Source organism: Trichosurus vulpecula, chromosome 7 (genome assembly GCF_011100635.1).
Source record: "Trichosurus vulpecula isolate mTriVul1 chromosome 7, mTriVul1.pri, whole genome shotgun sequence".
Lineage (NCBI taxonomy): Eukaryota > Metazoa > Chordata > Mammalia > Diprotodontia > Phalangeridae > Trichosurus > Trichosurus vulpecula.
The window spans coordinates 21,407,351-21,430,596 of record NC_050579.1 but is presented as its reverse complement, the minus strand read 5'-3'; the positions used below and the strand labels follow the sequence as shown (position 1 = coordinate 21,430,596).

General features: G+C 49.6%; 2 protein-coding genes across 4 annotated transcripts in view; one reads left to right on the top strand and one right to left on the bottom strand.

Annotated features, from left to right (window-relative positions):
• The window catches only part of FKBP6 (FKBP prolyl isomerase family member 6 (inactive)), a 44,075-nt gene extending 34,756 nt beyond the window's left edge, over positions 1-9,319 (bottom strand). The window contains exons 1-4 of the mRNA XM_036768603.1: positions 9,284-9,319; positions 8,293-8,410; positions 7,747-7,836; positions 5,116-5,318 (exon numbers count right to left, since the gene is read on the bottom strand). Of these exons, the coding sequence (XP_036624498.1) occupies positions 5,116-5,318; positions 7,747-7,836; positions 8,293-8,410; positions 9,284-9,319 (447 nt within the window). The remainder of the gene's footprint in view (positions 1-5,115; positions 5,319-7,746; positions 7,837-8,292; positions 8,411-9,283) is intronic.
• A 5,651-nt stretch (positions 9,320-14,970) lies between these two features.
• On the top strand, positions 14,971-22,432 carry TRIM50 (tripartite motif containing 50). Of its 3 annotated transcripts, none has more exons than XM_036769108.1 (6): positions 14,971-15,378; positions 17,690-17,785; positions 18,894-19,124; positions 19,917-19,939; positions 21,072-21,196; positions 21,814-22,432. In XM_036769108.1, exons 1-6 carry the CDS (start codon positions 14,977-14,979, stop codon positions 22,401-22,403), a joined length of 1,467 nt encoding a protein of 488 aa, XP_036625003.1. In that variant the 5' UTR covers positions 14,971-14,976; the 3' UTR covers positions 22,404-22,432. The 3 variants fall into 3 exon arrangements, with proteins under 3 accessions (XP_036625003.1, XP_036625002.1, XP_036625001.1); XM_036769107.1 differs by having other exon boundaries at positions 14,977-15,378; positions 19,917-19,943; positions 21,079-21,196; XM_036769106.1 differs by lacking the exon at positions 19,917-19,939 and having other exon boundaries at positions 14,977-15,378; positions 18,894-19,144.
• The last annotated feature ends 814 nt before the right edge of the window (positions 22,433-23,246 follow it).

The window sequence follows — 23,246 nt, the reverse complement described above, 5'->3', positions numbered from 1 at the left end:
ACCTCTACTCACTGGGAAGGGTCCCACAGCCGGTTCACAGATGTCGCCTCTTCAAACACCTGTAGCTCAGGCTGCTGCCCACCTCGGGCCCACCCCACCCTCTGCACGCCCCCACTGCTGTTAAACTGCTCTTCCCATCAGACCCCTCCCTTTGGCATCCTTTCCATCCACCTGTACCTATGGAAAGCAGCCCTCCCCACATGATGCCAGTACCGGACACGTACCTCCTCCCTCTCTGCCCTCAGTCTGACACACCAAGCTAGGAGGAAGGGCAGATGTGCTCCTCACTCCTTGTCATCACTCCTAGCCCCCTGCTCTGTTGCCATCCCCCAGCATCCTGCCCTCCCGGGATGCTATTCATCCCTCAATAGCAATCTATCCAGAAGCTGGTGGCTATCATTTACTGTAGCCCAGATCATTCTTCCTCCCAGTTCACTGTCTTCCTCTCTACTTTAATCTCTGTCCTCCTACTTGGGTGTTCCTAGTCAGGGCCTTGATCAACTGACTCCCACGCATTCCGTACCTCAGCCCATTTCATACAATCACAAAGCACAAGAGGGCACATAACAGAGACAACCAAGCGCAGGGAAATTCATTAGTCAAGCCTGATGGAGATGTTAGCTTGCCACTGGCTCTGAAGGACTGGCTGTCCCTCCTGTCCGTTTACGATCATCAAGAGACAGCCTTGAGGAGTATGACCCACAGCAGTAAGGAAGAAAGACCCTATGCCTTGAGAGGGAATCAACTCCTTGCCTCTCCCAGAAGAGCTATAAGAAGGGGATCCCTCCATTTTGCTGTGGGGTGACCTTCCCGCAGACCTCACGCATCTAAGAGAACGCTGTCTCAAGAGTCAAGGTGGGACACAACCTTGAACAAAGAGACTCAGCTCTCTTACAAAGAGAATTGGCTCCAATAATTTGGAGTCCAGCTTGAGAAAGAAGTGGGCCCAGGGAGCCAATCCAAGCAGTTACTCTGCCCAGAGGAGCAACGTGAAGATACCATGAGAAGAAGGACTGTCACAGTCCTGCTGTGGCAGATATATGTGTGCCCTCTGAGTGTGGACCTCTTCCTCTATGCCACGTGTGTGTCTACTGCCCCCACTGACACCACGTGGACTGGTAAGAAAGGGAACACGAGGTTCAGGGAGAAATGCTTTGTAGCACCTCTACTTTTAGGATATCTGAAGAGCCTCTAGGGGACCAGGCCTGTGAGTGCAAATTGGGGCGAAGGGGAGGGTAGCTCTCAGAGAGGTAACCTACACCAAGATCTATGTTGCCATCCCTCCCAAACTCTCTGGCCTCCTAGCACAACCTCAGCCACCACCATCTGTATGTTCATTCTGCCTCAGCCACACACAGGAAGGCTACACCCTACTCTGAAATCCCACTTTTGGACCATCCATAACCTTCTCTTTCTCCCTTTGTATCAGTCCTCTTAAATGTATTCTTCTTATGCCCAACAACCAAGGACTCCACACATTCCAGCTTTCCTACTTCATGACCCACATTCTGGCCTCCCTTTCAGAATTCCCTCTTCAAAGGAAACTGGTTGCTGAAACAGACACAATGGGACAGAGCGACAATTCCATCCCAGAACGTGTGAATTGAGAAAGAGGAAATCCTGACATGTCAGATTTGAGGAAGGTGTGTTTCAAAGGGGTTTGGAGAAAAGAGAGGTAGGATCCACTGACCTAAAATTCTATCGAGGAAGGGAGCCCCAGATTGCTCAAAGTCTCCCAACTGAAACTCTAAAAAGTAACAATGAAATGTTTCTAATAAAAGGATGAAAAGAGGAAGCTTTCTAAGGAGGCCAAGGGGATTCTGTGAAAGCAGGGGCAGGTAATGGAGAAACAATACAAAAGAGTCATATAGTCCTGTAAGAAGCATCAGAAACATGAACGTTCAGAAGTGCTGAGGCTAAGAAGGGATAGAAAGAACCATTAAAGGTTCTTTATGAAACGTTCAAGGCAAAAGGAAACTCAAAGGGAAAAGGGCCACGGCTCAGGGTGGACAGGCCAGGGAGAAGGCAAAGCAATTCAGCCTGCATTTAGCTGCCATTTTCTCTTTGAAGGGGAAGGAATTTTGGAGTGAGTAACTATAAAACTGTTGACTAGAGAGCTGAAACTCCTCACGAGCTGCCCCCAGAGAGTTGAGGTCATCAGGGACCACTGCTGGAGGGCATGAAAGAGTGTGCTGAGACTGCTGAGCCATTGTCTGTGAAAGACACCCCCCCACCCCACCCCGGCACCCAAGAAACATGAAGGACTGAAAAAGGCCAAAGCCTGCCCTAACTGTGTAAGAAACACCAAATGGGGGGATTCTGCACACAACAGACCAGGGAACTTGACTTCATTCCTGGCAAAACTCCAGATGTAATTTATAATTTCTATCTTCAAAGCTTAACCTAATTTTTTCCAATCGAGAAAAAAATCTATTTCCCCTCCCCAACAAAGCCTTTGTAATGAATTAGTCATAGTCAAATTCCAGCAATGGCCACATCCAGGAAAAAAATGCATGTCCCAACTTGAACCCCGAGTCCATCCTTGCTCTCAGGAAGTGGACTGCATGCTTCTTGATGGTCCTCGGGAATCATGGCTGATCAGCACATTGTCTTCAGAACATTTTATTCTACAAATTGCCGCTTCACTCTGCATTAGTTCAAACAGGCCTTCCCAGATCTCTGTGAAACCATCCCCTTCAACATTTCTAATGGCATAATCATAACCCACTTATATTCTACCAGCATCCTTTTTGGTCAGCCTTGGTCAACCTGATGTGTGAGGCAGAATCTCCAGAGCAGCTTTAATCACATTTCCCTAATTATTAGGGAGTTGAGAACGGTTTTTCACATGGCTATCGACAGCTTGGATTTCTTCCTCAGAAAACTGCTTGTTCACAGCCTTTGACCGTTTGTCAATCTGGGAATGGTTCTTATTCTTATAAATTATAATTGGCTGCCAGTCTATCTTAGGTATGACGTATTTATCAGTAAAACTTGTTGCCAAGATTCTCCCCCCTTCCCCCAGCCCACGTTACCTGCTTCTCTTCTCATGTTAGCCTTGGTCTTGTGTAAAACCCTTCTCATTTTACATAATCAAATCATCCGTTTTGGTCATGCGCTCTTCAGAGTCCTGAAGGTATCTTCTCATTAGCTCCTTTGTTTGTTTATAATGTCACCCTTGAAGTCTATGCTAGGCACGCACCCACTTGGAGCTTATCTTGCTATTCCAGGATGCAATACGAAGGGAATGGTTTATTAACAGTAAGGCAACCTATGACCCTTAAGAGCCAGTGCAGCCTCATTCAGAGTAGGTCATACCAAACTAACCTCACTTCCTTTTTGTTGACAAAGTAGTTACACTTACATATCAGGGGAACACCATACAAGTAGACGACCTAGACTTCTGCCAAGTATTTAACAAGATAATGGTGTCCTTGTGGACAGGACAGGAACACATGGACTCTGTAACTGCATGAATGACCAGAACCAGAGTCAATGTCTCTTTGACAAGGGATCTCTAAGAGACTGCCGCAGGGTCTTTTCTTGCTTCTGTGCAAATCAAAGTTTCTTTCGGAAGAAAGCACAGATGTCGTGACTGTCAAATCAGTCATGACACAAAGCTATAATGGCCAATGCATCTGATGAGACAGTCAGGATACCGCAAGCTGGCGATGGCCTAAAACAATGGGTAAAATCTAGGAAGGTGAATTCTTAAAGGATAAATGTCAAGAATCCAAACAGGTTTTCAGGTGGATGCTATATGAACACTTGCAGGGGGTGTCACAGCGGGAATCCTTGGCCAGGCAGAGTTGTCCTAAACGGTTTCCAAGTCCCTTCCAACACAGATTCTGTTTAAAGATGGTAAATGTGTGATGAGGGAATTTAAAATAGGAGAAGGTGTAATTAGATGGTGAATGATAAATCATTAGAGAAGATCCTCCATATTACAGTGTAAGCCCGGCTCTCCCTTCCCCCCGCCCCAGCCCCCCAGCTCCTGACCCTGGTTTGGAATAAAGAATCAGACATTCCTTCCTGGCTAGGAGACTGAGAAGCCCCGAATAAGAATGCACCTCTCAGACATTCCTCTCTGACTGACAGGCCCGAACAAAGGATAGAACACACTTCCACTAGGACACAGACAGGTCCTGAACAAAGAACAGGAAATATTTCTGAAACTGCTGTTTGAGGACCTAGGCAGTTCTCAAAAACAAAACGACTGACAGGATCTTCCCCTCCCGAAGGGAGTGGCTCCCCTCTCTGGCAGGGAATATCCCGGACACTTAGCAGTGAGTCTCCCTCTCTGGCAAGAAAAACTTTCTTTGTTCAGGGCCCTATAAAAAAATCACCATGTGGGACAGGCACAGCGGAACCTCACCCATGGGGAGGACACTTCACCTGGGGACATGTTCAGAAGGGACTACCCAAGGAGGCTGCCAGGGGCTCCCCAGCTTTGGATAAGCCTTTGTGTAGGTGGTGAACGTATGTATGTTGTACGTTATATATGTGTCTTTTTATCGGTATCGCTGTTTGTAGACGCCTCTGTGTGTCTGTGTCTCTGCCTTGGTCGCTGCGTTAACTGTTTGTTGGGAATTGATGATTAATGTGGCTGTGGGTTTGATAGAGTATTTCCCGTCTTTCAATAAAAATTTTGTTCTGTTGGGAGTGTGTCTCATTGCCAGCACGAATTCAAACCCGAACCTAACTTAGCTTAATCGAACAGATGGCTGTGGAAATCATATCATATTGATTTTTAAAACAAATTCAAGTAGGTAAACAAATATACATTGTCTGACAAAGACTACGTGGGAAGCAAGGTTAGTAACTGGAGTAAATTGTTACATAAATGAATCCATCCAACTTAGCTAACATACCACTACCACCGCTATGCATCTGTGAAGATCTTTTCACAAGCATTATCTCATCTGATTTATTAAAAACACAAAATACACTAAGTCGAGCGGTTCCCTTCACCATCAGCAAAGGCTTCAGAATGGAAGCGGAGAGAAAGGAGAGGCAGAAGGTCAGATGGACATGAAAAAACAAACGCTACTATGCAAGTGACTGAGGCCAGACAAAGAAGGTCTAGAAACACCGGGTCTGCTCTCAAGGACTTACAGCAGTAAGGGCGAAGAATTCGTCTGACTCGGCAGAGTCAAGGAAGTCCAGCAGCTCCAATTCAAACAAGACCGTGGTGTTGGGCGGAATCAAGGGTGGACAGCCCAGTGCCCCGTAGGCATAGCGTGGCTTGAAGAGAAATCGGGCCAACTCGCCTTTGCGCATCGTTAACAGGCCCAACTCCATCCCCCACAGGGTTATCTCTAGAACAGAAGAAGCAGAGGCTTGATGTAAGCCTGTCTATTCTCAGCTTTCCAAAGAGTTAAAAGGAAATGAAAGGGCTACAGCAAAACCATTCATTAATTATATATCATAATTACACATCCGTTAGGTTCACTCTGGGGATCACAGGCTAATACTAATGAAACTGAAGGCATGCATTTGAGTCCCTATTCTAGCTGATAACTATGGTTCTCCCAGCCGTCTGTCATGGGCCCTCTCACCTCATCTATTCTAACAGCCTCCTAATTGGACTCTGCTTCCAAACTCTGTGCCTCTACTCTACAACTCCACACAGGTACCTAAATGATTATCTATCAGTCATTGTGGAAAACTGTTCGGGAACTATGACCCAACTCACTAACCTCTGCATACACATAGCAACACCTCTACTGGGCTGTAATGGGAATTTAAATTTGAAGCTCTTTCCTGCCCATTAGGCCTATGTGACCTGTTTACGTCACAAGAAGCCTAAGTCACATGCGGTGGGAGGAGTTTGAGAGAGGAACTGGAAGTGTGAACAGGAAACACTCAGAGCAGTTAGAGCTGAGGGAGAGCACAAACGTGTGCTAGCTGTACTGTGAGTGCTTGTTGGTGGCAAGGCCCCAGCAGGGGACGGGAATGGTTTTGAGACAGCTTGGCTCCTTGCTGTGATGTGGTGTTTTAGGTTCTTTGCTGTTATTATAACGTGGACTTACTGGTTATGGAATTTGCTTGCTGCTTTGGATGTGTTGGACTTACTGGTTTGGGGATGTGGTTCTCTGGTGTCTGAATAAATGGTTTACTTCTTTTACCTTCTATTTGCGATACAGAACTACATAGGCATATTTACAATTATCATTTATATTGTGATTATTGTCTTGCTAATACATAGGCCTACACCCTGAGGAGATAAAAGAGGAAAAGGACCCATATGTACAAAATTATTTATAGCAGCTCTTTCTGTAGTGGCAAAGGACTAGACATTAAAGGGGTGCCCATCGACTGGGAATGATTGATCGCATTATGGGATGTGATCATAATGAAGTCTCCTGTGCCAGAGAAGAAATGACCAAAGGGACAGTTTTGGAGAAACCTGGGAGCACTTTTACAAAATGACAGACCCAATAAGGACAACACTGTAAAGGCAAAAGACTTTGAAAGACTTAAGGTTTCTGGTTAGTGTAATGACAAGCCCCAGCTGCAGAGGCCTAATGACGACACCTGCTCCCCACCTCCTGACGGAGAAGGGAGAAGCGATGGACTGAGGGTGCAGGTGAAAGGTGCATTTTTGGAGAGGGCTGATGCAGGAATTCGTTTTGTCTGATGGCATATCTGTTTTAACAATTTCTTTTTTCTTTTTTTCCCCCAATGCAGGGAGGGGAGAGGAAGAAGTGGAAGGGAGAAAAATATTCTTGTTTTAAGTGAAATAAGTTTTAAAAATCATTCACCTGATGTGCACCACTCTCCTACTCAACTCAGATGGCTTCCTATTGACTCCAGAATAAATCTAAACTCTCATCTTTTAAACACTCTCTCCAATCTGGCTCCAACCCATCTTTGGAACCTGATTTGACAGCGATCCCTTTCCCATATGCCACAGACCAACCAAATTACACTGTTTGCTGTTCCTCACACACAACATTCTCACCTTTCATCTGCCAAACTGCCTGGCATACAATCCCACTTTGTCTCTCCCCAGACAATCCCTTCATTCCGTCAAAATTTTGTTCAAGCCAAAAAAAAAAAGGTGGGAGCCTTTTCTGATCCTTTCCCCCATGTGCAAATGCTCCCCCCAAAAAGAAAATTGATGCCATCTACATTTACTTATATACACATTATCTTCCAAACAGGCAGAGTATTTCTTCTTCAGCACAATGTTTGGCACACAGGAGCTTAATAAATGATTATTACCTAGTTGCCTAGTTACTCCTCTTTATGTACTTACTCTACAACCCAGCCTAACTGGCTCCTCCTGGGCAGGTCCTCCCCCTCCTCACCTCTGAGGCTCAGCTTAAGGCCGAATCCCCTGGAAAGCCTCTCTCAATCCCCTTCGTCATCGGTGCTCCCTCCCTCCTGCACACATCCTTGTGGCTTCTCAGGAGGGGGGTCGCTTTCATCCTGTGTCTCCCAGCACCTGGCACAGTTAGTTTGGTATGGAGAAGGTACTGAATAGAGGCTGGGTGGTTTGGATGGAATAATATGATCTTAGATTGTGCCCCCAGCCTGGCTGCCCATCTCATAAATTTCACAGTCACAAGGTGAAATGGAAGAGGGAAGGGATACATATGGCTCCACACAATTCAACCCTCCTATCACAAACAACAATACAAAAAACACCTCCAACATACAGGATCAAAAGTGTCACTTAACTTAAAAACACCAGTCTAGCCTAAAGGAAACAGTCATCCCTGGTCCCCAGCTCTGACTCACCTTCTCCAAGCTTCATTAGTCGAGGGATCTTCCTGTAGCAGTTGGTGTCAAAGGGCTTGTCCATGTGCTCCAGATACCCAGAGTATTTCACTTGGAATAGATCATGAGAGAATGCCATCAAAATTTACATGGAACCAAATCCACGAACGAGACCAGCCCAGAAACAGAAGCAGCTGCAGCCATCCTACATCACTTGCCAGGAGACTGTAACTCAACAGCAACTACTTCTAAGGAAAGCGGCAGGCAAAGGAAGGCAGTCTCTGGCAGACCCTCCAGCCCCTTGGCCAGATAGGATCCCCTAACTGGCTACCTCTACGCCCTGAGAACTGCTCAGCCTAGGTCTTTCTTAAAATGTCTCAACTACTGGCTTTAAGTCACATGCCGAATGTGTGTAGAGGTTGCCCTGATCTTAGTCCGTTATGTACTAAGAACCCAATGAGGTTTGATGCTCTAGAGTACAAGTAGAACTGTCTTTTTTTCCCCTTCAAACATCCATACTGGTTTGACACCTTTGCCCAGTTAAGTGTGCCCAGGGTTCGGTCATACCTAACACAGAAGCATCGGGGGTCACCAAGTCTCCAGTGCCCTCACAGATGACCTCCTTTAACACTCCCCTGTCTCCGGTGACATCCTGCATCCGCTGGCTCAATCTCTGGTAGGGAGACTGTTGGAGGCAGTCAGAGAAGAAGCAGGTCATTACCTACCCCAGACTCTAAGCCTTAACACCCCTGAACCCACCCAGAGGAGCAGCAGGGGTCTCTGGGAGACTCCCAGACCCCAAAGACCACCTGAGGTCACAGAAACCAGGGGCAAACAAGGGAGAAAATCCTTTCTTTGGCTTTGGTATTTGCCTTGGGATCTCCCTCCTGGCTAGTAAGGACAAAGTATGTCATAGAAGGTCAGTGCTACACAGAGGGGGAAACTGAGCCCCACAGAGAGGAGGAAGCAACAAAATCAGAATCTAAATCTAGTCCTAAAACGTGTAAGATTATAGGGCTGGAAGGGGTCCGGAGCCCCTCTACCCTCCCAAGTTTACAGAAAAGGAAACTGAGGCGGGGGAAATGTCTTAACATCATAGGATCAGTTTGGGCTGGGAGGGGCCAGGGCCTTTCTTGCCTATTCCTCCCCCCAATTTACAGAGAAGGAAACTGAGGTAGGGGGAAAGTGTCTTAACATGATAGGATCAGTTAGGGCTGGAAGGGGGCCGGAGTCTCTCTGCCCCTCCCCCAAATTTTACTGAGAAGGAAACTGAGGCAGGGGGATGTGACTTAATATCACAGGACCACAGGGCTGGAGCCGCCCCCCCCCCCCCAATTTACAGAGGACGAAATTTAAGCCTGGGGAGGGGGAGGTTAAGTGATCTGCCTCCGCCAACTACGAATTCCCAGCACTCTTTTCGCCCCCTACTACGTAGTGCCGGGGCAAGTCACGCGACCCTCCTGGGCCTCAGTTTCCCCCTCTGTAAAATGGGAGTTCCGACGGAAAAACAGCTAAAGACCCCCCCTCCCCCTCCCTCAGAGTCCCCCTCCTCGCGCACGAGCTCTCCCGCGCCTTCGCGGTCCAGGGCCGGCATTACTCGAGGTTCCGCCATCTCCTCCTCTTCCAACCTGTACAACGACGGCTGTTGCCCCAAAGAGCGCACGCGCGGGGCCCAGGGCGCAGGCTCTTGAGAGCGGCGCCGAGCTCCCGCCCACAGACGCCCCGTCTAACCAATCAGCCGTCGCCCTCTCGCTCTCAGGTGCGAGCCTCGCAGCCAATCATCGCCCAGGGTTGGATAAAGCGCAGATTGTAAGGCACGTGTTTCCCCAGGTCCAGAAGAGCGTCGTCGGTTTCACTTACCCCTCCCCCGCCCCCGCGGCCCCGCCCCCGATCTCCTCCAGACTCCAGCAGCTGTGGTGCTGCGCAGTCAGTCAAGCACCGGCATTGATTAGCCCTGCGCCCGGGGGCTCGGGCTGGAGCTAGCAGGGGCAGGTCTGTCCACCCACAAGAATGGATGAAGCCATTACGTTATACTCAGCCCTGCCATGCGGAAAGCCCAGACCCAGCAGTTCTGTGATGTCGTTGGTACGCAGGACTCCCAGGTGGCAAAACCCCTTCCCCCAAAGGCGCCTGGCACTTTCTCTGCAGTTTACATAATCTTAGAGACCTGCCCAGGGGAGGTGGGCCATAGATAGGTCACTGGATCTGGAGTCAAGAAGACAGGCGTTCAAATCCTGCCTCTAATACTTACTACGTGACTTTGGGCAAGCTGCTTAACCTCCGTTTACCTCAGTTTCCTCATCTGTAAGATGGGGATGACCATAATAGCATCTCCCCTCCTAGGGTGGTTGTGAGGGTCAAATGGGACCATAATGGTAAAGACCTAGCACAGTGCATGTGTGCTTAGCACGTAGTAGGACTGTATAAATATTCCCTATTATTAGTGCCGTTAGAACATCATCGTCAGTTTGTAGAAGAGGCAGCTCCGTGTAGTGGAAAGTATAGGGGCTAGGTTGGAATCCTGGCCCTTGCCCAGTGGGTGGTCATCCTACAACCTGGCGAGGGTGGGGGCGGGGCGGCTTTAGGATATTCTGATTTGGAATCCTCCCTTCCCCCGTGCAGATCATAATCCATCCAGGCCTCCCCATCCCGGATGACTCTGGTCCAGGTCCTCGAAGAAGGATGTCCCGGGATGGGTTGGGGGGTACGCCCACCTTGCCCCAGTGTCTTCAGACACTCAGAGCACATCAGGGTTCCATCCTTCATCCCTCTATACCGTGGCCAGTCCATCCTTTTCACGTTTGTATAGCATGTTAAGCTTCCCAGACTTCTGTAACAGGAGGGATGAGGATGAGCTGATCTGTGAGGTCCCTTCCATTGCCAAAACCTCGGATCCCACAGGCTCCCAATATCACTAAGGGAACAGTGCAGGGGAGCTCTCCCCAGAGCCCTGTTTCTTGCCTTGCTCCACCCCCACCCCTCATTCTTCCCCCTTGAACTCAAGCAGGCACCTGAACGGCTCCTATCGAAGCTGGGGCAGCCCGTGGCAGGCGCCTCGGTCTCGTGACCCAGACTGGTTTTCATTGGATTCCCGGTGACTTTCCCCCCTCGCCTTGGGGTGGGAAGGGGGAGTTGCCAGGAAATGAAGAGAAGAAAGAAAGCGACAAAGATTATTTGGCGTGAGGGTGTGCCCACCACCTTTTCTTGTGGTCCCAGCTCCTTCTGGAAGAAAGAGGCGGTGGCGGTCAGAGAGGTCAGTACCTCGGCTTGGGAGGCGCCAGAACAGACGGGGGAGTGACCAGTCAGGTGTTCGAGATCGCCTCCGGGCTCTTCGGGGAATGACTGCGGGCAGTTTGCTTTCCAGCTTTTGCTGTTGCCTGGGGGTCTCCGCATCCTGTCTTATGGGAATATGCTAGAGAGCTGACTGAAAGGTAGCAGGCTGTAGAAGAAAGAATGCTGGATTCGGAGACTTAGGACCTGGGTTCAGATCCCACCTCTGACAAAGGTAAGTGACGTCTGGTTCCTGAGTCTCTGTTCCTTCAGCTCTGAGATGATGTAGCATGTTACTTCAGGAGGCTGCTTATGATCAAAAGAGATAAGTGCTAGATAAAGTGCTAGCCTCAAAGCACTATTTAAATAGTCATAGACATATCATTTCACTGGTCTAAGGAACTCCCAGGTGAGGACACTCCCTGTATCATCTTCACTTGATAGTCTTAGGAAGTTTCCTAGAGCACGAAGAGGTTAAGTGACTTGCCCACAGTCACAGAGCCAATATGTGTCCAGATCTCCTGGGTTTCAAAGTTGGCTCAAGTTAGTGGCCCAGTAGCTAGACCACTGGACCGGGAGTTAGGAAGTCCCACCTAAGACACTTACTACTTGTATGACCCCAGTCACTTCACCTGTTTGCCTCAGTTTCCTCAACTGCAAAATGGGACATTACCAGCATCTATCTCCCAGGGTTGTTGTGAGGTTCCAATGAGATATTTGTAAAGTGCTTGGCACAGTGCCTGGCACACAGTAGGTGCTGTATAAAGGCTTATATTCCCTTCCCCCTCTCCAGTGTGCCACGCTGCCTCCCATAATAACACCCACTCAAATGCTGTTATTATTTATCTTATTATTAGGGACAAGTAGCTCTTCCAGGCAGCAGAAAGTATCACCTCAGTGTAAAGTATGGATAGCACACAAGCATGGATTGGCGCTGACTCTTGAATTTTGTATCTTAAAACCATAGTCCCAGCTCAATGAGCAGGGTTGGTGGGCAAAATCGATTTCATCAGCATCCAAGATGGCTCCTCCTGCCTGGTTCTTTTCTTGTGCTGATCTAGAATCGTAGATCTAGAAGGAATCTTCAAAATCTTCATCATGGGATCACAGAGCTAGGCGGAACCTTAGAGATCAAGTCGATCCACCCCATTACAGACAAAGAAATTGAACCACATCGAGGGGGTTCTTCGAGCTCTATTTAAGTATGGGAGCCAAGTAGGCTAAGGTGGTTTTAGGCTGCATCGAGAGAAGCCAAAGAGCTTCCAGAAATAAGGGGGCAAAAGTCCCCCTCCTCCTCTGCCTTGGTCAGACCACATCTAGAGCCTTGTCTTCAGTTGGGGAAGAACACTGTTGAGCTGGAAAGTGTCCAGAGGAGAAAAACCAAGATGGTGAAATTTACACCATATAGGGATCATTTGGAGGAACTGGAAATGTTCAGCCTGGAGAGGAGAAGACCCAGGAAAAGAAGGGGGTAGTGGTTCTCAAATATTTGAATATCTGATCTAGATATTTGTATGTGGAGGAGGGAATAGGCTTGTGGTTGGCCCCAGAGACACTGGGAAGATGGGTGACTAAGGGAAGTCACAAGGAGGCAAATTCTGATTTGGAAGAACTATCCAAAACCAGGAGGTAGTGGGTACCCTCTCTTTGAAGGCCTAAAGCAGGGACTAGATATTATAGACAAGATGCTTTGGGGCCATGGCTCTTGAAGTCACAATGTCAAAGAGATAGTGACAGCTACAGCGAGGACTTGAATTCATGTCCCCGTCTCCCAGCCCAAGGCTCTTGTCTACACTCCAAATGGGCAGCTAGGTGGTGCCATCATGCATAGAGTGCCAGGCCTAGAGGAAAGAAGACTCATCTTCATGGGTTCAAATATGGCCTCAGACACTTACTACCTATGTGGCCCTGGACAAGTCACTTCACCCTGTTTGCCTCAGTTTCCTTATCAGTCAAATGAGCTTGAAAAGGAAATGGCAAATCACTCCAGTATCTTTGCCAAGAAAACCCCATATGGAGTTATGAAGAGTTGGGCTTGACTGAAAAATGACTCCATAACACACTCTGAATGGGCATCCTTCCTTCTAAAACATCTCCTAACCCTTGGGACTCTTAAAGGATCAGGAAGAGGGGGGCAGCTAGGTGGTGTAATGAGTAAAGCATCAACCCTGGGGTCAGGAGGACCTGAGTTCAAATCCAGCCTCAGACATTTGACACACTTACTACTTGTGTGACCTTGGGCAAGTCACTTAACCCCAATTGCCCTGACTCCCCCCCCCCCCCAAAAAAGATCAGGAACAGGAACTAGGGAGGGAGCAGAGCCAGGACAAGGTTCTAGGTTGGGCTTGAAAATCACACCCCCCCCCAGCCCCCTTTTGGGTGTTACTGTTGCCCCAAAGCTTCGAGCCTCAACCGTGCCCTATTGGCTTATTGCAAAGTAGAGAAATACATGGCATCAGTGGCAGAAGATTCTGACATTAAAGATATTTAAATAAATAGGCAGCAAATTAGGCCCTCCCTCCACACCGATTAGCGAGTGACTGAATGAATGTAAAGCTAAAAACAGTCGTACTATACAGTAAGAAAGGGGGATGTGAGGAATTCAGAGAAACAGGAAGATTTGTATGAACTTGATGAAGAGCGAAATAGGCAGAAAAAGCCTTCATGAAAGCATTCTGAGTAACAGCCCAGTGACCATCCTCAGGGGGCACACGGTGAAGCGGCGCCCCTCTCCTCTCGGCAGAGCAAAGGGACGAGGAGGGGAGGCTGGGGTTTCCATTGTCAGAGGACTTTTCACTCGGTTCTGTGTTGCTTTTGTCATTGGTGTTCTAAGGTAGGGGGTGATGGTAGCCTGGGGAGGGGCAGGAGGACCAGAAGCTATATGGAGATGACCCTTGGTTCTTAAAAGCCCTGACTGGCGGGCCAGGAGATTTGACAGGGAGCCGCAGTATGGAGTTGGTGGGACTTGGGTTCGAATGCCTGGGTGACCTTGGGCAAAGTACTTTCCCTCTCCAGGCCTCAGTTTCTTCACCTACAAAATGGGCAGGATTGTAATAGACGTACTCTAGGCTCCTTTCATTTTTAAGTCTGTCATAAGAATGTGATAGATCGTCACACGGCATCAAGAAACAAGGATGTTTATTTAAAATGGAAGGCAAAATAAACGATGAGGAATTAAAACGTGCAGCAGGAACTCTGTTACCTTTGTCTGAAAGTGACCTCCTTCCACACCTCCTGCTGCTGTGCGCGCTGGGTGCAGTCTCATGAGCGCTCTCGTGCGGAGGCCGGAAAGGCTTCAGAAGACTTCTGTTTGCTGCCCGGGGACCAGCCAGCTAAGTCTGATAAGGGGGTGACGTCAGCTTTTGGCCACGGGCACTCTTGAACATTAAACTGGGGAGGGGTTGCCGGTGGAGGTGGAGGAACTATGGAAAAAGTATTCGTGTTGATGAAGTCAGAATAGTGATAGCATTCGACATCGTGGCTCCCTAAGGTTTACAAAGCGTTTTATGGATCTTATCGCGTCTGATCCTCAGAACAGCTCTGGGGGCAGGTGCTGGTATCAGCCCAATTTTGCAGAAGAGGAAACCAAGGCAGGAGAGACAACAATGGAAGTGAAATAGTAAAATAAACTGTAAATAGTAAAATTAAAAGTAGTGAAATGAACCTCTTTAACCTCGGTGAGGTTAGGTGGCTTGGCCCAGAATCATGCCATAGGTGATGTCCGAGGTAGGATTTGAGCTCAGACTTTCCCGACTCTGAGTCCAGGTCTCTATCTACTACACACAGTATAAAATGAGTATCAAAATATACTAAAATAGAAAGTGTCAAAAGAAATCCTGGAAAAGCATCATGTGTGCCCTTCCCTCTCTCCATGCTGTGCTCCTGGTTAACTGCCCTGTTGGCCTAGCCCTAGTCCCAGCTCTGGGAGCAGACTATGACAGGGGTCACTTCTGATTTTGTTTTTCAGCCTGGAAAGTTTGCATGGCGCTGCAAGTCAGGGCCCCTGATTTGGCAAATGGGCTCCAATGTCCCATTTGTCTGGAGGTCTTTAAGGAGCCCCTGATGCTGCAGTGTGGCCATTCTTATTGCAAAGATTGCTTGAACTCCTTAGCCCACCACCTGGGAAGCCAGCTTTTCTGCCCCGTGTGCCGGCAAGTGGTGCCTGATGTCAGCAGCTCCCCGCCCAATGTTTCCCTGGCCCAGGTGATCGAAGCTCTGCACCTCCCAGGGGAGCAGGAGCTGAGCGTCTGTACCCATCACCAAAACCCCCTCAGCCTATTCTGTGAGAGGGACAGAGAGCTCATCTGTGGCCTCTGTGGTCTTCTGGGCTCCCATCGGCAGCACCAGGTCACACCTGTCTCCACCGTGTACAGCCGCATGAAGGTAGGAAACCGCTTACCTCCCTAGCCAGAAAGACCAGGGCCTGGCCCCTAGATCATTCACGGACTCTCTGTTGGAGGCTGAGAATGCAGGCCAAGGTGGGGTGGGGGGTGACTGTGTGCCTGAGCCTGCAGGGCCACCAGCTGCTCCCAACCAGCTGCTCCATGCCCTGGAGAGTTAACAGAGATCAGGTAACTTAACCCAATGGATGCTTGTGGGAGATGATGGGGACCACAGCAGGGTTTCCTTTCCAATGAGGATGAGGTTTGGGGTGAGAAAGTTAAAGCAGTTAGCAGGCTGAGAAAGCTAAGAGATGAGCCATGATCAGTGGATATTTGGCTACGGGCTTTCAGGGAGATGTTAATCCTAGGCAGACCGTGGCCTCAGGCTCTGACCAGACCAGCCTTTGTGATGATGACCCTGAAGTGCTTGGCCTTTATCTTACTTAAGGCCTAGCTTGGGCTGCATCTGAGAAAGTCCCATTTCTGAGAATTCCCAAGCGAAGGGCCCACCCTTTGGCACAGATGGTCACTATTATTTATACAATCATAGTTCCTAGAGGGTTTGATCAGGGGAACTCACTAGCAGCAGAAATATAAAAGTAGCAGTCAGCCCCGCCCCCCAACAAAAACCAGCCAGCTAACCAAAAATGAGTACCTAACTAAATCCTTCACTCTTCCCAACCAGTGTCCAAACTTGAGAGAAACCAGGAAATAGGTTAACATTTGCTTAAGGCTTTTGATCAAGATTTCATCCAGTGGGGTGTCTTGCATTTTTGAGTAAGACCAAAGCAGATGTGAGGCCCAGGAGCCAGAGAGGGCGCCCATGAGGTAGGGGGGATTTCTGACCCCCTATTACTATAGAAACCATTCATGGGTACATGAAAGGAAGCTGAACAGGTGAAATGCATCCACAAGGGGACTCTAGGAAAGGTGACTGAGAGGGCCTAGGATCCCGAGATAGTCTGGGTAAGAGAAAGGTCTATGTGAAGGGCAGAGTGTGCATCTCCAGCTCATGTGTGGGTGCTGGGGGTCAGTGGGAGGTGTACCCAGGGCAGGGGAGTTCTGGGAGCACATGCTTCACCTTGAAACAGTCGTATGAAGAAAGGAGCGGAGACTAGGAAACCCAGTGTATCCAAATGACCTGTTTCTGAGCTCCCACTTATTGCCATGTGGCAAGAGAAAGTTCTTAGAGGGGGCAGGTGGAGAGGAAGCCCCCTCTCCCTCCAGCTGTTGGTCATTGTTTGTAGTTACTGTGAGGACATATGCCACACTGACAGTATGGCTTTCCTCCATCCCAAAGAGGACCCTCCTTTGCTCAGTACTGTTTTTAGTCTCTCACTTCCACCTTTTTGCATGGGCTGTTTGGAAAGCATTCCCTCCAGACTTCATCTTTTAAACCCCCTCATTTCATTCTAAGGCTCAGCAGCCTCCTTCCATGGGAAGCCCTTCCTAACCCCACTGATTGTTACTGCCCTCTCTCTCTCTCTCTCTTTCTTTCTCTCTCTCCCCCGCTCCCTCTCTCCCCACACCCCTCTCCCTCTCTCTCCCTTCCTCCCTCCCTCCCTCTCCCTCATTCCCCCTCTCTCCTTTCTGTCTCTCTTCTCTCCTCCTGTCTCTCCTCCTCTATCTCTCCATCTTTCTTCCTCTCTTTTCTTTCTCTCTCTCTCCTCAGCTAAGGTCCCTTCCAGCTCTCAATTTGGGTGATCCTATGAACCCCATCTGCAATGGTTTCACTCCTTGTAACACCAGTGCCTGGCACAGAATAAGCACTTAATAAATGCTCATTGGCCTAGCTAGAGTTGTGTGTGACTTGGGGCAAGTTAATTTAATCTCTCTGGCCTCAGTTTCCTCATTGATAAAATGAGAGGGTTGGCTGGATGACCTCTGAAATCCCAGGAAATACACAAAATAATTCTAAAGTTATTGGGAGAATTGGGACCCACCAATAACCAGGTGGATGCACTTAGGAAATGCTTCTGGGATTGGTTTGGCTTGAATTTAGGGCTGTATCTACATACAAGGTGGAAGCTAAGGAAACCTGAATATTTTAACTCTACCCTGATTCTGATGGGAGACTTTGGGTGCTGGTGGGGAGTTAGAAAGGCCTGGGTTCAAATCCTACCTTTGACACCATCTGTGTGTCCATGGGCAAGTCAGTTAGCTTTGCTGGGCTTTAGTTTTCTCCTCTGTGAGATGAAAGGGCCAGACCCCATGGCCTGTATGGTCCGGACACCCAAGGCTGGGGCATGGGGGGTCAGATGACTCCACTGGGACTCATGAGCTCTACTTTTGCTCCCCTCCCCTCACCCCAGGAAGAGCTCTCCGGCCTCATTTCTGACCTGAAACAACAGCGAGAAACACTGGAGGAACAGATCACCAGACTGGGGAACAACAGGACCCGGATTGCTGTGAGCAAGCACCGACACTGCCCTGGGCTCTTACTTCCTTGCCCCAGGATTGACCCGCATTGAAGACCCAGAGCTGGACTAGGAGGGATGTGGGGAGCACCGGATTCCAAACCCAGCCCTGGTTCCTAATACCTGTGTGACTTTGGCCAAATCACTTCACTGCCAGAGGCCTGAGCTTCCTTCTTTGTAAAATGAGAAGGGCTAGAGCTTCCTGGCCACAGATGAGGAAGCTTGAGGGTGCCCCAAGGTCACATGATAGAACCCCATATGCATGCATGACCCTGCCTGTGCTCTAGGTCTCTCCCACTCTGCATCTGGGATCCCACTGACTTTTAAGTGCAGGGTTAGGGCCAAGATAACAGGCCAAGATGACAGTCCTCCTCTAGGAAGGGGTTTGGAATGACTGGCTTCTGCCACCTTCTGGTGAGCCAGGTTATCACTCCTCCTGGGGCCTGAGCCAGGTTGGGGTGGGGGAGCCTTCCGGAGGCAGCGCCAGGACTGGCCCTGAGTAGAGGAGGGGATGCTGGGGACCGGTCCCCAAGTTCTTAGAGAAGCTATAGTCACTCTCTCCTTGGCACAGTGTCTCCAACACAGTAGGCAACACTTGTTGACAACTCAAATCACTTGACTTGTTGAGTGATTGGTCAACTGCTGTGTCACCTCTGACAACATCTCCCTGGCCTAGAGCGATCGTGCTGCTTGCTGCAGGCCTCACCATTTCCATAGGCTGTGCCTGTGTGCCAAAGGAAGCAGCATGGCACAGGAGAAAGAGCGATGGAGTCAGAGGTCCTGGGTTCAAATCCTCCCTCTGCTCTTCATCACAGCCTTGTGCAAATCGCTCAGCTTCCCTGGGGGTCTGGTTCATGAGCCTATATAAAAAAAGGAGTTGGCCTGGATGACTCTCAGCTCCCCTCCAGATTGAGTCCAAGGCCCTGCGAGCTGACAGGGAAGTGACTTCTCTGGAATCTCCATTTCTCCTTCTGTAAAATGACCCCGGAGGCCCTTCCGGGCCAGTCTGAGTCTGTCCCACCCTCCCGCTATGAGCCGCTCTCTCCTGGCCCAAACCAAAGGAAGGGCTGGCTGAGACGGGCTGTACTCCTTCCCTTAGAACGAGTCCGACGTCTTCGGCTGGGTGATCCGGAGAGAGTTCCAGGAGTTACACCGACTGGTGGATGAGGAGAAGGCCCGGTGCCTGGAGGGCATAGAGTGTCACAAGCGGGGCCTTGTGGCCTCCATGGACATCCAGCTGGAGCAGGCCCAGGGTGCCCGGGAGCGGCTGGACCAGACGGAACAAGTCTTGGAGCGGCTGAGTGAGGAGTCTCACCTCGACTTCATCCAGGTGGGCCAGGGAAAGGAGCAGTCCATGGGTCTGTCAGTCAACAAACATTTATTAGGCACTTACTAAGTGCCAAGCTGAGGATATAAAGACAAAAATGAAATGGTCCCTGCTCTCCAGAAGCTTCCATTCAGGGGTGGGGGTGGAAAAGAATGTGACATTCAATTCAATTTAAAAAAGATTTAATGACATCATTATCATACATCACTTTATGGGCATTGTCTCATTGGAGGTCATTTCAGTAATCTACTGCACACACAGGCATCCAGCTGTAAAGATGGAATGTCCGTGCCCTCAAGAGGCTTATATTCTTTTTTGTCAGGGCAATTGGGGTTAAGTGACTTGCCCAAGGTCACACAGCTAGTAAATGTGTCAAGTGTCTGAGGTCAGATTTGAACTCAGGTCCTCCTGCCTCCAAGGCCGGTGTTCTACTCACTGCGCCACCTAGCTGCCCTTAGAGGCTTATGTTCTAATGGGGGAGACAACAGTATAAACAGAACAGTGAAGAATGACTGGGAGGGTGATCTGTAGAGGGCACGGATTAGTTCGTCTTTGTGTGCCCAGTGTATGCACAATGCCTGGTGTGTATGTAGTAGGCACTTAATAAATTTTTGTAACTTGAGCATGGCACTTCTAATGGACCAAAGGGTGACCTTTACCAGCCGATGCCCCTCCTCCTCCGGGGACTCCTTCCCTCTGTCGCCAACCACAATTCCTGCCCAGCAAACCCTGTCACTCACGGTTTCTGAAGGAGCCTTCCCATGTCTTAACCACCTTGTCTCTCTTTTATTACAGAAATACCACGCCATTGCCTCCAGGCAAGTACCCTGGTGGGGAGAGAGGGACTCAGGCCTTTTGGGTCTGGCTGAATGCGAGGAGGAGGAGGAGGAGGAGGGATGGAGAGGAAGCCCGGGAAATAGCACAGGCTTCTCACCCAGCTAGAGCTGTCTTCCTAAAGGGGCTAAATCAGGATTCCAGCCCCACTTGTGACGGCCTTTGAGAACATAGACATGCCCACAAGCATACCATGACACATATGGGCACGTGTACATGGATGTATGACATATGACCTTCCCTTTCAATAGACAGCCTGATAAAGCATTTATTAAGGCTTCCTAGGTGCCCATCAGCCTGCTAAGCCCTGGGGGTGCATTCTAATGGAAGGGGCAGCAAGCTGGTGGGTTGTGGGAGCAGTCTGAAGGACCTTGTAAAAGAACGCTGACCTCTCCGAGCTCAGGGACCAAGGGGAGAAATCCAAGTTGGCGGGAGGGAATTATGACTGTATATGTGTATACATGCATATATAGACATGATACATATGCACATACATCTTTTCCTCAGTTATGTGACCTTTGCTTGCATAAATCTCCATCCTTGGGGCTGTGAATTCAGCCAGAAATGGGTCTCAAGGTAGAATCCTATGGTGGATGAAGGACTGTGTGAGTTTAGGTGGGGGAGAAGTTACACCCAGAGATTTAACTAGGGTAGATTGGTGGGGGCTTTGATCCAGGGTGCTTACATTCAGATGGTGCCAATAGCATGGGCCAGGGTGCCCTTCTTCTTCATCCCTGGCTCCTCCAGTCCTTGTTCCCCATTTTCCCATCAGCAGTCAGGTCTTCAGCAGTGGAGAAGCCTCCTGGTGTTCTGGGAGGGATTGTCATAGGAGTTAGAGGACCTAGCTTCAGAGCCCACCTCTGATGCTTATCTGCCTCGGTTTCGCCTCAGTCTCATTATCTGTAAGATGAGGGGATCAGACTCAATGGTCCCTGCCAGCTTTCCAGGATCTTGGGATCCTTCAGCTTGGAGCTCTCCCCTCCCCCACCTAGCCCCTCCTCTACTTGACCTGGGCACCCAAATCCAAAGTCATTCAGCCCCCAGCAAAGGGAAGCAGTATTGCCACTCAATCACACTTGGTCTCCTCTGGGGTCTGTCCACCTGTGTTCTCCCCAGCACAAAGCTCCAGCAGACGCTGCCCCTGGAGGGGACCTTCAACGCTGTCTCCTTCAAGCCCGGCTTCCATCCAGCTGACCTCAAAATGACCGTGTGGAAGCGGCTGTTCCGCAAGGTTCTGCCAGGTGAGTTACTGCGAGAGAGCAGCCTCAACCTGGGCACTGCTGGGCAGCCGCTTGCACAGCCAGGTATGCAAAGCTGACAACGAAAGGACAGCAGGTATATGTGTGAGATGTATACAAAGGAATCTTGGTGGGGAGGGGAAGAGAAAAGCTTAGGTGATCAGGAAAGGCCTCATGATAAGGCCCATGCAAGAAGGGGAGTGCATTTCAGGCATGGGGGGGCAGCGTGCGGCAGCCTGTGCAAAAGTATGGAGGTGGGAGATTGAGTATCATGTGTGAGGAGCAAGAAGGCCAGGTTGGTTAGAACACAGTGTGTTATGGGGAATAATAAATATGTACATGATTATATATATAATTTGTAAACTATGTATCATATAACAAATAATAATGAAGGAAAGGCAGTAGGAGCCTAGTAATTGAGATTTCGCATAGAGGAGTTTGTATTTGACTCTGTAGGTCATCGGAAGCCACTAGAGTTTATTGAGTACGGGAAGGATGGGGTCAGATTGAGGCTTTGGCGGCCACGTGGAGCATGGACTGGAAAGGCCAGAGCCTGGAGATGAGGGGAAACCTTGTCTTGCTGTGGCCTGACCAGACCTTTGTGGGTTCTCTTTCCTCAGCCATGGAGACTCTGAAATTGGACCCAGCTACGGCCCACCCGCTCCTCCAACTCTCCAAAGGGAACACGGTGGTGCAGTGCGGCCTCCTGTCTCAGCGGTGTGTCAGCCATCCTGACGGCTTTGACTACAACACCTGTGTCCTCACCAGCCGCGGCTTCTCCTGCGGCCGTCACTACTGGGAGGTGGTAGTAGGCAGCAAGAATCACTGGCGGCTGGGGGTCATCAAGGGCACCGCCAGCAGAAAGGGCAAACTGACCAAGTCCCCCGAGCACGGGGTGTGGTTGATCGGGCTCAAAGAGGGCCGGGGGTATGAGGCCTTCCAGTGCCCACGGGTGCCCCTGCCTGTGGCTGGCCACCCTCATCGGATCGGTGTGTATCTCCACTACGAACAGGGGGAGCTCACTTTCTTTGATGCAGACCGCCCTGAGGGCCTCCAGCCCCTGTACACTTTCCAGGCTGACTTCCAAGGCAAACTTTACCCCATCCTGGACACCTGCTGGCATGAACGTGGCAACAATTCCCTCCCCATGGTTCTGCCCCAGCCTCCGGGGCCTGGCCACCTCCCCTCACTGGAGCACACCAAACTGTAGACGATGGGTCCTCCTTCCCTCCCTACAGGCCCATGGCAGGTGGTCAGGGGCCCAGCATCCTCAGGCTCTTGGCTTGTGGGCACTAAAAGTGCCGTCATCTCTGGTAAGGAGGCTTCTAGCTCTTTTATGATTTGGGGTTAAAAAAGAAAAACCCAAACCCCCTTAAAACCAGATTTTTTGACTTACTCCTGCATCTGCTAAAATAAAATGATTCAAAGCTTTCCCTGATAAAACATAAGCTTCCTGAAGGCAAAGCCTGTTTCCTTGTATCCCCAGTGCCTGACACACAGTAGGTACTTAACAAATGCTTGTTATGAAATAGGAAGATTTTCTGGGAAAAAGTGGGGTCACAGATGCTCCCAATGGCTGCTGTTCTCTACTCGGTATAATACAGGCAATGCTCATAATTCTTTCTCAGCCATTTTTGTTTAACAAAAATAACTCATTCCTGCAGCCCTTAAAGCCCCATCCTCTGAGGCAGGCAGTGCAACTGTGAGCCCCAGTGGGGGCTGGCATCCTCAGGGAAGGCCTCTAGGAAAAGCTGGCAGTTGGCCTTGGTCCAGAGGGACAGGTGAATTAGCACAGAAGCTTGAGTCAGCACGGCCTGGGAGAGTGGTTACCACTAAGTGCCCTGGGCTTCTTGCAGCTAGCCAATATGAAAAGGGTCTGCCCTTTCTACTTGTATCCTCCAGCTCTCAGTATTGTTTGCACATAGTAGGTGCTTAATAAAGGCTTTTAAAAAATCCTTCATTTAGTCATTTAAATGCGCCCCCCTCCCACAGGTAGGGGATCTAACCTAAAGCCACAACATCTGAGCTGACCATCCCCTGCAGAGATTGAGCT